At 42.6% G+C, this 15,002-nt stretch overlaps 2 protein-coding genes across 6 annotated transcripts in view; one reads left to right on the top strand and one right to left on the bottom strand.

The window, feature by feature from the left end:
- METTL21C (methyltransferase 21C, AARS1 lysine) overlaps nucleotides 1-5,221 on the bottom strand; it is a 65,798-nt gene extending 60,577 nt beyond the window's left edge. Inside the window, exons 1-2 of one of the 2 annotated variants that reach the window (XM_084844671.1) lie at nucleotides 5,178-5,221; nucleotides 5,000-5,101 (exon numbers count right to left, since the gene is read on the bottom strand). Coding sequence is in view for 1 of the 2 variants with exons in the window: in XM_084844670.1 (XP_084700796.1) it covers nucleotides 4,063-4,109 (47 nt within the window). In the remaining variant the exon portion in view is untranslated. Of the gene's footprint in view, nucleotides 1-4,062; nucleotides 4,427-4,999; nucleotides 5,102-5,177 lie in introns of those variants that run through there. The other variant, XM_084844670.1, reaches the window with a different exon arrangement.
- TEX30 (testis expressed 30) lies at nucleotides 4,080-13,359 on the top strand. 4 transcript variants are annotated; one of them, XM_084844674.1, is made up of 6 exons: nucleotides 4,080-4,130; nucleotides 5,900-5,960; nucleotides 9,407-9,637; nucleotides 10,044-10,095; nucleotides 10,723-10,925; nucleotides 12,016-13,359. In XM_084844674.1, exons 2-6 carry the CDS (start codon nucleotides 5,943-5,945, stop codon nucleotides 12,175-12,177), a joined length of 666 nt encoding a protein of 221 aa, XP_084700800.1. In that variant the 5' UTR covers nucleotides 4,080-4,130; nucleotides 5,900-5,942; the 3' UTR covers nucleotides 12,178-13,359. The 4 variants fall into 4 exon arrangements, with proteins under 4 accessions (XP_084700800.1, XP_084700801.1, XP_084700802.1 ...); XM_084844673.1 differs by lacking the exon at nucleotides 4,080-4,130 and adding an exon at nucleotides 4,512-4,590; XM_084844675.1 differs by lacking the exon at nucleotides 5,900-5,960 and having other exon boundaries at nucleotides 12,016-12,708.
- Nucleotides 13,360-15,002: the final 1,643 nt, after the last annotated feature.

Below are 15,002 nucleotides of genomic sequence, written 5' to 3'. Positions count from 1 at the left end.
CTCCTCTGTTACAAAGCCCAAAACTGTTCTTGAGTTCCCGAATACAATAGCAACACTCCTTCACAATTCTTAGATTAATGTCATTAGGCTCCAGTGAATCAAATTATTTCACTTGCTCCTTATCTTGGTCTGTGTCCTTTCCTTTCCCCTTCCTTGTATCTGTAGAGTTTATTACGGCTACAATCCTAAACACACTTACCCTAAACTAAACATTGGAACTATATTTTCTCTAATCATTCCTTTTTTCTGGCCACTTTCCTCTTCGGTACTTTCAGAACAACTAGTTTAGCCTGGATCGTCTTCAATATACTCTACCATACCAGCTGAGCTGATCTCTTGCATGAGCCTTTCACAGGGCTTGTGGATTTGACTCTTGGTCTTAACAAATTCCACTAGTATGAAGTCAGTTGACATTAAGATCTTTGGACACGTTTATTTCCCAGCAGTCATTAAACTATGATGTAAGCAGATTTCCAACTGGTGATCACAGCCCAAAATAGCTGGGTAGTCACCTGACTTATTGCCTTTTAAATGTTGACAAAGAAAACTTCCTGAAATTTCTAGTTAGATATGGCATATTTAATAGTACCTGCACAGAGTTCTTTGTATGTGTGATCTCTCCCTGATATATAAATAGCAAACACAGAAATCTTTGCTGTTTCTATAAATTCTTGTTTATCTCCTAAGCCCATAAAAGTTGCTGAGAGGAGGGCAGTGGGGAGGCACACTAGATATCTGTTGGCAAATCCTCAGAAAGCAGTTGTGAGATGCTACTTTAATTTATTGCTTCAAAAACTCATGTAAATACTTCCCTCTTGTGTAAGGAATATATGCTCTTAAAAATACTAGGGGTTGGGGGGGAGGAAGCAAGCTTAAAGTTACACTCACATGCTGCTCCTCTGGAAATACTCATACAGTGGTGCAGCTAGGGCATATTGGAGTTAAGGCCCAACCAAAATGACCACACAGAGCAGTCATCTCCAACCAGGTGCTCTCCAAGTATTTTGGACTACAATTCCTAGCATTGCTGATAGGAGTTGAAGTCCAACACATCTGGAGGATACCAAGTTGGGGAAGGCAGGCCCAGAGAGCAGCGGGTAACAGGGTAGTGGCAAACAGGTCAGTCCTGGGCCCGTATGGCCATGCTGGGATGTACCTGGGTTGATGCTGCTCACAACAACATCCTTTCTTATTTTTAAAAGCATGTTAATATTAGGGGACAGGTGGCCAGGCATGTGCATTGTTGGCAATGCTCATTTTTTAAATTTTTATTTTAACAATATACTATCCTCTTCTACAACAAAATGGTGCTAATTCCCAAGTAAATGTGTCCGGCATCAGGGTAGCAGAAGCAAATTCCATGTTATTATTCCTGTGATCATGATGGTCCTATGATTTAGTGAGATTAAAATGCAAACCTGCACATGCTCTGACTTTCTTTAAAATTCAGGATTGACAAATAGTTGTTGTTTGCTCTGACATATCAGGAATGTTGTTGTTCAGTTGTTAAGACGTGTCCGACTCTTCATGACCCCATCGACCATAGCACGCCAGGCCTTCCATTCCGGCGTCATATCTTTTAGCCTTGTGATACGTTCCATGGGGTTTTCTTGGCAAGAATACTGGAGTGGGTTGCCATTTCCTTCTCCAGTGGACCACATTTTGTCAGAACTCTCCGCCATGACCTGTCTTGGGTGACCCTGCACGGCATAGCTTATGGCTTCACTGAGTTACGCATAGGGATGTCAGAGGATTCCGCACGGATCTCAGTGAGGCCGAATGCCAGTGCATTCGGCCCCCCAAAATCCATGGCAGAACGAAGCCCCCCACCGCGCGAAAGGCGCGCGAAATGGGACACCTACCTGCTGCCGTTCGCACTGCTTTGCGAATGGTGGCCGCATCCACGGCTGCCATTCGCTTCATCACTATAGCCGTGATAGGCTACGTAAATACATTTGCGTCCCTGCAGAAGCCGTGATAGGCTGCATAAGTATTTACATAGCCTATCACGGCAAAAAAAAGGGAACGCAAATGGTGGGAGCTACGGCGGCCGTCATTTGCGTTCCCTTATTTTTTGGCCGTGATAGCCTACATAAATATTTACGTAGGCTATTATGGCAAAAGAGAGGGGCGCAAACGGCGTAGTGGCCACCATTTACGCCCATCTCTTTTGCCGTAATAGGCTACGTAAATATTTACGTAGCCTATCACAGCCAAAAAAAAAAGGGAACGAAAATGGCGGCGGCTACAGCAGCTGCCATTTGCGTTCCCTCTTTTTTTTTTACCGTGATAGGCTACGTAAATATTTACATAGCCTATCATGGCAAAATACAGGGATGCAAATGGCGGCAGCCGCCATTTGCATCCCTGCAGGCTGCCCAGCAGCCGAATGTCTGGCTGTAGGCGGCCTCGGCCAGCCGCTCCGTGGAATCGCCACAGAGCGGAGCCAGCCGGAGATAATTTCGGGGGGAGGGACGGAGCGCCTCCCCCACACCGCGAATGTCACCCTTCGAAAAGGTAAGTGACTTTCGTACATCACTAGTTACGCAAACCCCTTCGCCACAACAAGGCAGTGATCCATGAAGGGGATCAGGAATGTAGAAGTAATTTAAAATTGTGGAATGGTGTGGGTGGGGAGAAATGTTAGTTGTGTGCTTCACTACTGAAGTAATACACATGTCTGTCTAAGGGGTTCATCACATGGAGCTTTTATCTTGCTATTGAGATGGCTCCATCACGGAAGTTTGCGGGCTCTTTGAATGATGCCATTACCCTCCAGGGTATCTCCCACCATTCCCCCAGCCTATCCTGTGTTTTTCCCAAATGCAAACAAATGTATTTTCCCCAGCCCACAGAACAGGAGCACCATGACCTCCATGTGAAATTCTCCCATAGCGGAAGAACTCAATGGGACTTACTTCTCAGTAGATATATGATCACCCTGTAAGTCTGCAACCCCCGACACACTTACTTGGGAGTAAGCCCCACTGAACTTAATAGGGTGCTCTGAAACAACAGAGGACATTGCTTCTCAGCTTGGAGGGGTGGGGGATCAGATGCATCTCCTTTCGTTGCAGGGAGGCATTTTACCCTCTTCTTCCTCCATCTGAGAAATGCAGAGGCAGGAGATGCAATCAGGAGGCAATTCTTGCCCTCACACCTGTCAAATCTCATCCTGACCATGCCCGCGTAACTGAAAACAAACGCCCACAGCAGGCAGACACAGTGGTTTCTTCCGCGATTGGAGAATTTCACAGGGAGGTCATAGCACTTCTGTTCTGTGGGCTGGAAAAAATACCACTTTTTTTAGTTTGGGGAAAACATGAGATAGGGTGGAGGAAATGGCAGGAGACACCCTGGAGGATAACGGCATCATCTAAAGAGCCTGCAAACCTGGGAGAGAGAGCCATCTCAATAGCAGGATAAAAGCTTTGTATGATGAACCCCAGAAAGTCCTAGAACTCTCAGCGTCCCCCAGCCAGCATGCATGCTGGGAATTGTAGGGCTTTTTTATTGGCTTTCTTCACACGGAGCTTTTATCCTGCGATTGAGATCACTCCTTCATGGAAGTTTGCGAGCTCTTAACATGACGCGATGAGAGCTTCTCGCGCAATAAATGGCCTTTGTTCCATTTTTAAATAGATCGCAGATAACTACCCGGTTGTGTTCCACTTGAGTTTCCTCCGTGAAAAGAGTAAAAGGGGTGGGGGAAAAGGAAGCACGCGAAAAAGGGAGTCGTTGTGATCCTGCATTTAAAACGGAAGCGGAAAGCTCCATTTTAAATGCAGGATTTGGGGCTGGTGTAGAGATGCCCCCTGTCTAGACGTGTATAGGATTGCGCCCTGAAGCGTGATAATTATTCAGCATTATTTGATGTGATAGATTGTAACATTATTCGCCCATTTAGAAAGCAGTTGCAAAAAATGCGCCTGAAAAGCAGGCAACACCGATCACGTCCTGACCGCCTTGAGCTCCCTCTCCGCTTTAAAACCCTTGGCGTGGCTGGGGAGCCCCTCACTCCACTTCAGCCCGTCCCTTCCTGCCCTGAGGGAAGTACTTTACCGCCGGACCAAGCTCCTGCAGCCGTGGGGCTTTCTTCGAAGACGCATAGGATCACGTAGGCTGCCAAGGTGACTCAACAACGCTTCAGAATCTCAGGCTGAAAGGCAACAGTGCCGCACGACCAGTCCCACGGGGAAGCCGAGCTCGTGATGAAGTGATGCGCAAAAAGAAAAAGGCGCGAAGTTGAGGGGGAGCGGGAGGCAGCGCTGCCTCAGCCTGCGAGGGGCGTCCCCGCGCGGGAGGGTGACGGGGCCCGCTTGGGTCTGCAGACGGCAGCTCCAGCGCCCTTTTTCACTGAAGAGGACATGGGGGAAGGATGGAGCTCGCCCTTGTTCGCTCGCTGTCGCTTGAACGAAAGCACTACAATTCCCGGCATGCCCGTGATGGCGCGGGGGATCGGGACTGGCGTCCCGAGAGAAAGGGAAGGGCGGCGTGGCGGGAGGGGAGGGGAGGGGAGGGGAGGCGCGACCCCCGTTGCGTGTTTGCTCGGACGCGCGTCTTGCTGGATTCCGCGGGACTTACTCCCAAGTAAGCGAGCATAGGGTTGCGGCCTCAGTAACTCCGCGGAGCTTCCTGAGAAGGAGGGGGAAGAGGGTAATTTCTCACGAAACCGAAGCGGGTAGCAGTCGCATTCAGACCAGCTCTCCTCCCACACCCCTCCTCCGGTTCATGTATATCCAGTACATACATTCCGAGGGCGGGATAGTCTTGAGCGTCTAAGGCGCAAATCGTAAAGGCTAACTATTCTGTTGTGGCATATATCTTCGGGGATTAGAGCCCCCTTAGTCAGAGGCACTAAGTATTATTCTCAGCAGATACAGACATGCAGTTATATATAGAGAGAGAATATACAGCAGATATATATATAGAGAGAGAAATGTAAACAGCGAACCCGCCCCAAAGGGCATGTCTGAAAAATGGTGGTTGCAAACCGTACTCTGAAGGCTGCTTCCCTTCTCTTTCTCTGTCGCACGCACGCTCTTTGGTGCTTGAAGCAGAAAATCCAGGTAGCGTCCTTCCCTCCACTCTTGTGGTAAAGCTGTAGTAAGAAACGTAGTGTGAAATCCTATGTATGTTTATACAGAAAAACGGCCTACAACTCCTAGCCATCGCACCATAAATCACTCGTCGTTTTCTCCCCGTTGATGCTACTGCCCCCAAACTAGTGGGCTAAGGGCCAAAACACATTACTTTAAAGCTGTGTCTAGTAGCTACGAATTTTGTTCATTTTTACCCTAGAGTAGGCACAGTGCTACCGATCCGGATCTTAAAGGACCCCCCCCCCCCCGGTGTCCTGATGTAGATCTGGGACCCTATGTTCACTCTAGAATAAAAATGAGCCAAAAACGAAGCTGCTAGACACACCTTTAAAGGTAGGGCAGGGCCAGGCCAGGCACTGCTCATCTCAAACTGAGAAACATTTCAACTAAAAGGATGTGTACTTATGCTTAATCTGTTCACATGTGGTGAGAGTTGACCTGGTCATTTTGTGTGCTTCTTTTGCATTTTAATACATAAACATGATTTTGATAATAAAAGCCGGGAGATAAATTTTGTTCCACAAAAATAAAGCACAAAGGGGTGGGATCTGTAAGCACAAATCAGCAAAGATGCACATAGGTTTGGCCTCCAGTGAGCCTTAAGTACTTTGGACTGCTGGATACCCAGCTAGCTCTTGAGGAAGAACCATGATAGCCAAATGTGCCTGGGTAGTAATAGATTTCTGAATATCAGATGCTGGGAACATAATATTAGCAATAGAGCAGACTGCCATGTTTGTACATGCAAGGCTGCCTTGCAGATTGCATCCATTAACATTTGGTTTACCTTATTACAGTGATTTGTAGTTCAACTTTGAGATACGAGATTATAAAAAGAAAATGGGTGACTATGCAGAGGTATGTTAGAACTCTTGGATTATATTGCTATATGTAAAATTTTGAGTTTAAGCAGGTAATCCTGTGCCTGCTTGTTGTTGTTCAGTCGTGTCCGACTCTTTGTGACCCCATGGACCATAGCACGCCAGGCCTTCCTGTCCTGCGCTCTCTCCCGGAGCGTGCTCAAGTTCATATTCATTGCATTGGTGATGCTATCTAGCCATCTCATCCTCTGCCGTCCCCTTCTCCTTTTGCCTTCAGTCTTTCCCAGCATCAGGGTATTTTCCAGAGAGTTTTCTCTTCGTGTTAGGTGGCCAAAATATTCGAGCTTCAGCTTCAGTATCTGTCCTTCCAATGAGCACTCAGGGTTGATTTCCCTTAGGATGGACTGATTTGACCTCCTTGCAGTCCTGGGGACTCGTAAGAGTCTTCTCCAGTACCAAAGTTCGAAAGCATCGATTCTTCGGCACTCAGCCTTCCTTATAGTCCAGCTCTCACAGCCATACATTACTACTGGGAAAACCATAGCTTTGATCAGACGGACGTTTGTTGGCAAGGTGATGTCTCTGCTTCTTACTATGCTGTCTAGGTTTGCCATAGCTTTCCTCCCAAGGAGCAAGCGTCTTTTAATTTCATGGCTACAGTCACCGTTTGCGGTGATCTTGGAGCCCAAGAAAATAAAATCTGTCACAGCTTCCATTTCTTCCCCTTTTATATGCCAGAAAGTGATGGGGCCAGATGCCATGATCTTAGTTTTTTTAATGTTGAGTTTCAAACCAGCTTTTGCACTCTCCTCTTTCACCCTCAACAAGAGGCTCTTTAGATCCTCTTCGCTTTCTGCCATTAGGGTGGTATCATCTGCATATCGGAGGTTGTTGATAATTCTTCCAGCAATTATAATTTCGACCTGTGATTGATCCAACCCGGCGTTTCTCATGATGTACTCTGCATATAAGTTAAATAAGCAGGGTGACAATATGCAGCCTTGTCGTACTCCTATCCCAATTTTGAACCAATCGGTTGTTCCATGTCTGGTTCTTATTGTTGCTTCTTGACCCTCGTACAGGTTTCTCAGGAGACAGGTAAGGTGGTCTGGTACTCCCATCACTTTCAGAATTTGCCACAGTTTGTTGTGATCCACACAATCAAAGGCTTTAGCGTAGTCAATGTAAGGGAAATAGACGTTTTTCTGGAATTCTCTTGCTTTCGCCATGATGCAGCGAATGTTGGCGATTTGATCTCTAGTTCCTCTGCCTCTTCGAAACCCAGCTTGTACTTCCGGTAGTTCTTGGTTCGCATACTGCTGAAGCCTAGCTTGTAGGATTTTGAGCATAACCTTGCTGGCATGTGAAATGAGCGCAATTGTATGGTACTTTGAACACTCTTTGGCGTTGCCCTTCTTTGGAATTGGAATGTAAACTGACCTTTTCCAGTCTTGCAGCCACTGTTGAGTGTTCCAAATTTGTTGGCATATTGAGTGCAGCACTTTAACAGCATCATTTTTTAGGATTTTAAATAGCTCAGCTGGAATACTGTCATCTCCACTAGCTTTGTTGTTACTAATGCTTCCTAAGGCCCACCTGACTTCACTCTCGAGGATGTCCAGCTCAAGTTCAGTGACCACACTATCATGGCTATCAGGGACATTCAGATCTTTCCTGTATAGTTCTTCTGTGTATTCTTGCCACCTCTTCTTAATCTCATCTGCTTCTGTTAGGTCCCTGCCTTCTTTGTCCTTTATCATGCCCGTTTTTGCACAAAATATTCCCTTGAGATCTCCGATTTTCTTGAAGGGATCTCTAGTCTTTCCCATTCTGTTGTTTTCCTCAATTTCTTTGCATTGTTCATTTAAGAAGGCCTTCTTGTCTCTCCTTGCTATTCTCTGGAACTCTGCATTCAGTTGGATATATCTTCCCCTTTCTCCCTTGCTTTTCACTTCCCTTCTTTCCTCAGCTACTTGTAAAGCCTCATCAGACAGCCACTTTGCTTTCTTACATTTCTTTTTCTTGGGGATGGATTTCGTTGCTGCCTCCTGAACAATGTTACGGACCTCTGTCCATAGTTCCTCAGGCACTCTGTCTATCAGGTCTAATAACTGAAATCTATTCCTCACCTCCACTGTATATTCATAAAGGATATGATTTAGGTCCTACATGAATGGTTTAGTGGTTTTCCCTACGTTCTTCAATTTAAGCCGAAATTTTGCAACAAGAAGCTCATGATCTGAGCCACAGTCAGCTCCAGGTCTTGTTTTGACTGACTGTATAGAGCTTCTCCATCTTTGGCTGCAAAGGACATAATCAATCTGATTTCGATATTGACCATCTGGTGATGTCCATGTGTAGAGTCGCCTCTTGTGCTGTTGGAAAAGGGTGTTTGCTATGATCAGTGTGTTCTCTTGGCAAAACTCTATTAGCCTTTGTCCTGCTTCATTTTGTACACCAAGGCCATGCCTGCCTGTTATCCCGGTGATTTCTTGACTTCCTACTTTAGCATTCCAATCCCCTATGATGAAGAGGACATCTTTTTTTGGTGTTAGTTCTAGAAGGTATTGTAGGTCTTCATAGAACCGATCAACCTCAGCTTCTTCGGCCTCAGTGGTTGGGGCATAGACTTGAATTACTGTGATGTTGAATGGTTTGCCTTGGATTCGTACTGAGATCATTCTATCGTTTTTGAGATTGTACCCCAGTACTGCTTTTCCCACCCTTTTGTTGACTATGAGTGCTACTCCATGTCTTCTAAGGGATTCTTGCCCACAGTAGTAGATATGATGGTCACCTGAATTAAATTCGCCCATGCCTATCCATTTTAGTTCGCTGATTCCCAAGATGTCGATGTTCAGTCTCCCATGTTACTTAATAGGACTTACTTTTGAGTATTTTTCAGAGGGATAGCTGTGTCTGATGAAATGGACTCTGGTTCACAAAAGCTTTTGCCATAATAAATTTGTTAGTCTTTAAGGCAACACAAGACTCTTCATTGCTTTTACTTTTGTGTAGATATGTACAGGATTACACAGTGAAGCTCATTCTGTTGAAAACAAATTTGAAAATAAATTCACAAACGTTATTACTAGTATGCACTTTATTAGCATGTGTTACTGCCCATGTTAGTCACCTGTAGGCTAAAAAAAAACATTTTGTAAAACCCCTTTTTTTGGTGTTTACAAGCCCTGCTTTACAGTGTTAATGAGACGGATAGATGTCAAGTTGGTGGGACTCTTCAAAACTTATGACTCATTTTACACACACTGGAAAATTAAAACAATGGATTGATTAATGTGACTTGTTCCTGGAGATGCTGAATTATGTGATTAAAAAAAAATACAACTAGATCTTCTGAATAAGTATTTGTCTGAATTGCAGAAACAGTCTTCCTTGCATTTTTGAATGTAAAGTACAATGGTGTACTTTGTGTACGCAGGCTGGAAATATATTCGTTGACTTCAGTATTTTTATTTCTAGACTAATGTGAAAATACCTTTTGGAAGCAAGCTTCTAGATGCTGTTTTCTCCATCCCTGACAAGATACTACCATATGCTGTGATTCTCACTCATGGAGCATCTGGCGATATGAATTTCTCTCACCTCATATCTTTGGCAAAGTACCTCGTATCTCATGGGTTTCTCTGCCTGCGATTTACCTGCAAAAGCCTTAACATCATCCATAGGGCTAAAGCATATAAGGCAGTTGTGGTATGAAAGACCAAGCTTGCTTTAAGTTCAAGAAGGAGAAATACATTTGGGGTGCATTATAGAATTCCAACATTGCTTAGATCCTCATGTAGCCCATATGTGGTTTCACCCAATCAACGTATAGACTTTATATGTAGGTTGAGTTAGATCTGTAAATGGATCAAACTTTCTATCCTATAAAATAATGGTATCTGAAGCATTTCTATATAATTCCTCTCCTCAGCTTTGTTTACCAGGTTAAATGTCTATCTAGTAGGCAGCACTTTGCTGTGCATATCTTCTAACGAATTGCATTTATCTTATGGTTAATTAAAGTATGACATTTGTATTTACTGATAATCCACACAATATGATTTTACCCTTAACATAAATTCCTGGAGCAATTGAAACAATTTCTTTTTTAAAGGAGTATTTAAGATCATCGGGTGACTACAAACTTTCTGGGATTTTTCTGGGAGGTAAGAAAATGTTGTGCTACATGAGTAAACAAGTTTTACACAGTTCCTATTGTACTCCTGGAAACTAGGAACTATAAAACATTTTTGAATGAGGCAAGAAATTTCTCATTCCAGAGGCTTTGGACTAGATATGTATGAAATTTTAAGATAAGGATTTTGTTCAAGTCCTGATATGTTTGTCTTAAGTGCTGCATCGACCAAAGCTTAGGCCCCCCCACCCCAAAAAAATTCAGCACACTTTTGCCTTCACCTAAATGGCTCAAATACCAAAATAATTATGCTTCCAAACCCTTAATTGAGGAGCTCCATCTACCAACTCACTAACCATTTATTTGTCAAAGATATAGTGAGCAGTTTCAAGTGGCCATTGTCATATGCTGTAAATATATTAGTTTCATTGCAGCAATTTTACTTAAATTTCTGCTCAGTTTTTAGGTCACCTGAAACAAACAAAAGCTCTTTGAGAGTGTTTGGAATTATAGGCCACACTATAGTAACCTTTATTGCTCTGATGAGCATAATGTAGTGTTTTATGTGATTAGCATGAGACAATTGTAACTTCCTGTTCTTACACTAGAATGTATGAAGCCTTGACCTTTTCCTCCTTGATTGCTTCTGTGGATATAGGTCGTTCAATGGGTTCACGTGCTGCAGCTTCCGTGACACGTCAAGCTGACCAAGATAATGATAGCTTCATTCAAGGCCTGATATGTTTGTCTTATCCGCTGCATCGACCAAACCTTCAGACTAAGCTTCGGGATGAAGATTTATTACTCATTAAGTCCCCTGTGCTATTTGTGTCTGGAACTGCAGATGAAATGTGTGATAAAGTGAGTTCCTAGATGCACTGAAAGGTGGAGGAAATAACAGCCTTACTTAAATGTGCAAGATTTATCTGTTTTCAAACACTGAATTGAATGGGGGAGCTTCAGGCATGGGGTTTGTATTGCTAGGTGACTTGTTGTTTACTCCGTCAGTTGCTTCCGACTCTTCGTGACTTCATGGACAGGTGACATTTCTTTAACAGGGCCTTTCCCTCACCCTTCCCTTTCCAAACTTATTTCTTAGTACTGACTCATCTTTGTGAATCAAACCCATGTAAAAGCACATTTCCCTCCTTAGAATTGGCCAGTTTGCATCAAAAGCTATACTGCATTTTTAGAATTTTTGTTCAGAAGGCATGTTTTCCCTTTTCCTGCTACAGCTGATATATACTTCCATTGGCAGCAAGCTTAGTATATTTTCCTGAAACAAGCAGATTTTTTTAAATTAGCATTTTATCTCACCTTTCTTTCACGGAGCACAAGGCAGTATACATGGCTCTTCTCTCATTTTATCCTAACAACATCTCTGTGTGGTAGTTTAGGCTGAAAGTTCATAATTGGCCTCAGGTCAGCCAGTGAGCTTCATGGCTGAGTGGGAATTTGAACCTGGGCCTCCCCAGTCCTAGTCTGACATACTAATCATCAATATTTTTTTCCTGACTTATTCACTAAAGCACATGTCTAATATTTTTTTCCTTAATCTTGATGGCATTTAGAGGATGTTCTGAGGACATATCATGCCTCCTGTATCCTAAGTGATGCTCTGGATAAAGAAACATATACGGCACCAACATGGCAGAAGGAACTCCCTGTAGCAGCTGTGTTGTTGAACTACAATTCCCGTCATCCCTCATCATTGCCTATGTGTTTAATTGATGGGAGTTGCAATTTAACAATATCTGAAGGACCACAAATTTCCACCCCTACCCTATACTAAGGTCGGAGCTATTACCTATTTATTAATACTATTAATAAATAGTATTAATTCCTATTGGAACTGAATTGTTAATGGCTCAGACTTCAACTTGGAGAACTTTGGCTATTGGCTGGTATAGAAATGTAATAAATAAATTCTGTCCCTTCACTGTTTTAACAGCATCTGTTGGAAGGTGTTGCAATCAAAATGAAAGCACCTAAGAAAATCCACTGGATTGAAAAGGCAACCCACAGCATGGTGGTGAGAGGACGAACTGCAGATGACATCTTGTTGGAAATAAATATGCAGGTTTTGTCTTGGATCAAAGAAATCATTGTGTAAGAACACAGGCAATTGCCAGGCTACCGAATAGCATCTGCACTTTGCTTGTATACAATTTGTAACACCTTTTTATAAGAATGAAATGTTTTGAACAGCCCATGAGTAACGTTTTGACAAATAAAAAACCAGGATCATTTCTACAATTTCATTGTACTGGGTTATATGTTTTGTCTTACATATTTCATTCTCTATATTGGATAGTAATGTCCGTGATTATTGAAAGAAATAAACTTTTTGTGTTTTACTAAACTTTTTAAATATATCCCACATTTCCTTTATACATAGTAGCTTCCCTGTGGAAAAAGTATCAGTTAAGGTGAAACTTCACAAGCCTGATTATCTGTGTTGCACCTCTCCTGTGTGTGAAATGGTTAGCAAGATGGTACCATGCCATTGTGAAGCATTTAAACTTCATAGGTGATAGTACAAGCAGTCACATTAGTTGGAGCATAATGAACTTTTGTATGTGAATGTGATGTTTAATTAAGTGAATGACTTTTTAAAACAACTTTGATAAAGAATTTATTTCTAAAAATATACTAGCTATTTCCCCTTTTTCTTTTTGCATATGGATGCATCTGGTTATTTCTAAACTTAGGCTTTGTTTTTCGAAAGTACTAGCAACTTTTGTATTTTGGTTAAAAGATATTGCATGCACGTGCTGTATGCAGTAGAATTTTTATAGTTGAAACAAACAAATATTTTGTACACCCATTGGCAGTCTTCCTAATTGATGCCCTCCAGCTGCATGGTGTTGGGTATAATTTCCATCATCCCCAGTTAGGAGTTGTAGTTCAACATATCTGGAAGGCACCAGGTTGGGGAAGTCTGGTGTAGGGAATGGGAATGAAATGAGAGCTGTTGGTGAGATTCAGAGTTTCTCTGTGCTGTGCAACTAAATTATGCCTTTCTTACAGACTCGTTACTTGCCTATACCTCTCCTCTTTCCACTCTTTGCAACATTAACAAGTACAAATCAAAATAACTTAGTCACTCATGACTTCACTGCTGAATAGGAACTAAGCATACCTGGAGAGATGTTGCACAGGTGGTATAGCTAATTGTCATGTGTACATGTATTATCCAGAGAAGGCTTGGGCACACTTCACCGAAAATGCTTGCAAAGCACTTTGATGATACGTGAAAGTTACCTTAAGAATAAAATCATCTTTTGTGTAAAGCAGTATAGAAGCCCATGTGAGACTCTTATATAGGGAATAGCTCTGTACAGAGAAAACCTGAATTATAATTGTTGACTTCAAAACAAGTCTTAAAAAAAACACTGTCTTTTCCATGGTCTTCTAAATTACTTTGAATAATTTTTATTCCTTTTTTTTAAAAAAGCAAATTGCTAGCCCTCTTAGTGAGGGCTTGTCCACAAGCCACATGAAAGGGGCTCTCATTGAACAGCTGTTACAAACAAGAGACTTGAAAAAGAATACTGAATTAAACAAGCTTATAAACCCTGCTAACCAGCTTGCTTGAGAAGAGCTGGCACAGTTTATCAGGCTGTAGACAGTTACTTAGGACAGGAAGGCCTGGCGTGCTATGGTCCATGGGGTCACGAAGACACGACTGAACAACAACAAGCCAATTACTTTAACAGTTATATATTTAAAAGGCCAGTTGTATTTTTATTCTTGTTAGCTATAGTTTTGTAGATTAAAAATTGAAGTGTTCTATTCCACACGTCTTCTCCCTCTCACCTTCACAGATTATTTTTGGAGATTATACATAATGGGTCTAATCCAGCAATTTATTTAATGTTATTTAATATATTTCTTAGCTGGGTTTCAAAAGTGTAGTCTTCCCAAGGTAGTTTGCTACAACAATCATCACAGATCTGTTTCATGAAAAGTCAGCTGTAGAAGGTGGATAATTAACATGCCTGGCCTCATACACCTGAGCAATGGACTTTCCTGCATGGTCTCTGTCTCTTCATTTGGCAGAGGACAATGGAGGACAGAGGTTCTAGACTAGTGCTTTTCAATTTGTTGCCCTCATAGAACTCAACATAGTATGAGGCTTGGGTACTGAGGAGAATAAACTGAGTTGTACTATGCTTATTTTAATGTGGTATCAGCCTCATTATGCCATTTAAAACAATTTTTTTCTGGAGTTAACCATTTTAAACGTATTCACAATTTTTTTTTCATGTTAGTGAGGGCATGGATTGCACAAGAGCCCATGTGCTAGGAGTTTTCCCTAGAATGTAATTCCTGAACAAGCCCTTATTGTTTGTACAGACAGCAATGGTATTGACTTCATTGAGAACAAGAAATATTTTAGGAATACAGATTCAAATCAGTAAACTGTTAGATCTACATATTGACCTAGTTCACATGTAATGCCAATTCCTGGGTTAAACAACCCAAGTATTGGTGTGGCCTAGTGGGAGCAAGCAAGCGTACTGCCTCCCACTTGCTCACCACTTCCGCTTTCAATCACCTTTCCAAAACAATCCAGGCCTGGGTTGTTGTCATGACAAGCAAACCTGGCACTCTAGGTTGTTTAGGGTTACACAACCCAGAGATTTAACCCAACAACAAACCATGGGATAAATGTCTGGGTTGTTTAACCCTAATATGCCACGTTCATGATATGCTGGTTTCGCATATCATGATAACAACCCAGGAATAGGGCGTTATCCCTGGGTTGTTTCTGAAAGTGGAAAGGGGCGGTAATCAGCACATCCCCTCATGCTTACAAAACAACCCATGGTTTGTTAAGATTGGGTTTTTTGGTTGTGCAGACCGGCCCACTGTATTTTACACTGTAAATGGAGACAGAAAAACCAAAGCTTGTCTTTAAATAAAAATGCCCAC

This window comes from Heloderma suspectum, chromosome 3, assembly GCF_057233095.1.
Source record: "Heloderma suspectum isolate Gila_16-S chromosome 3, 16-S_ref, whole genome shotgun sequence".
Taxonomy (NCBI): Eukaryota; Metazoa; Chordata; class Lepidosauria; order Squamata; family Helodermatidae; genus Heloderma; species Heloderma suspectum.
Note: the sequence above shows the minus strand (reverse complement) of the source record. Positions and strands in the feature narration are given on the sequence as shown.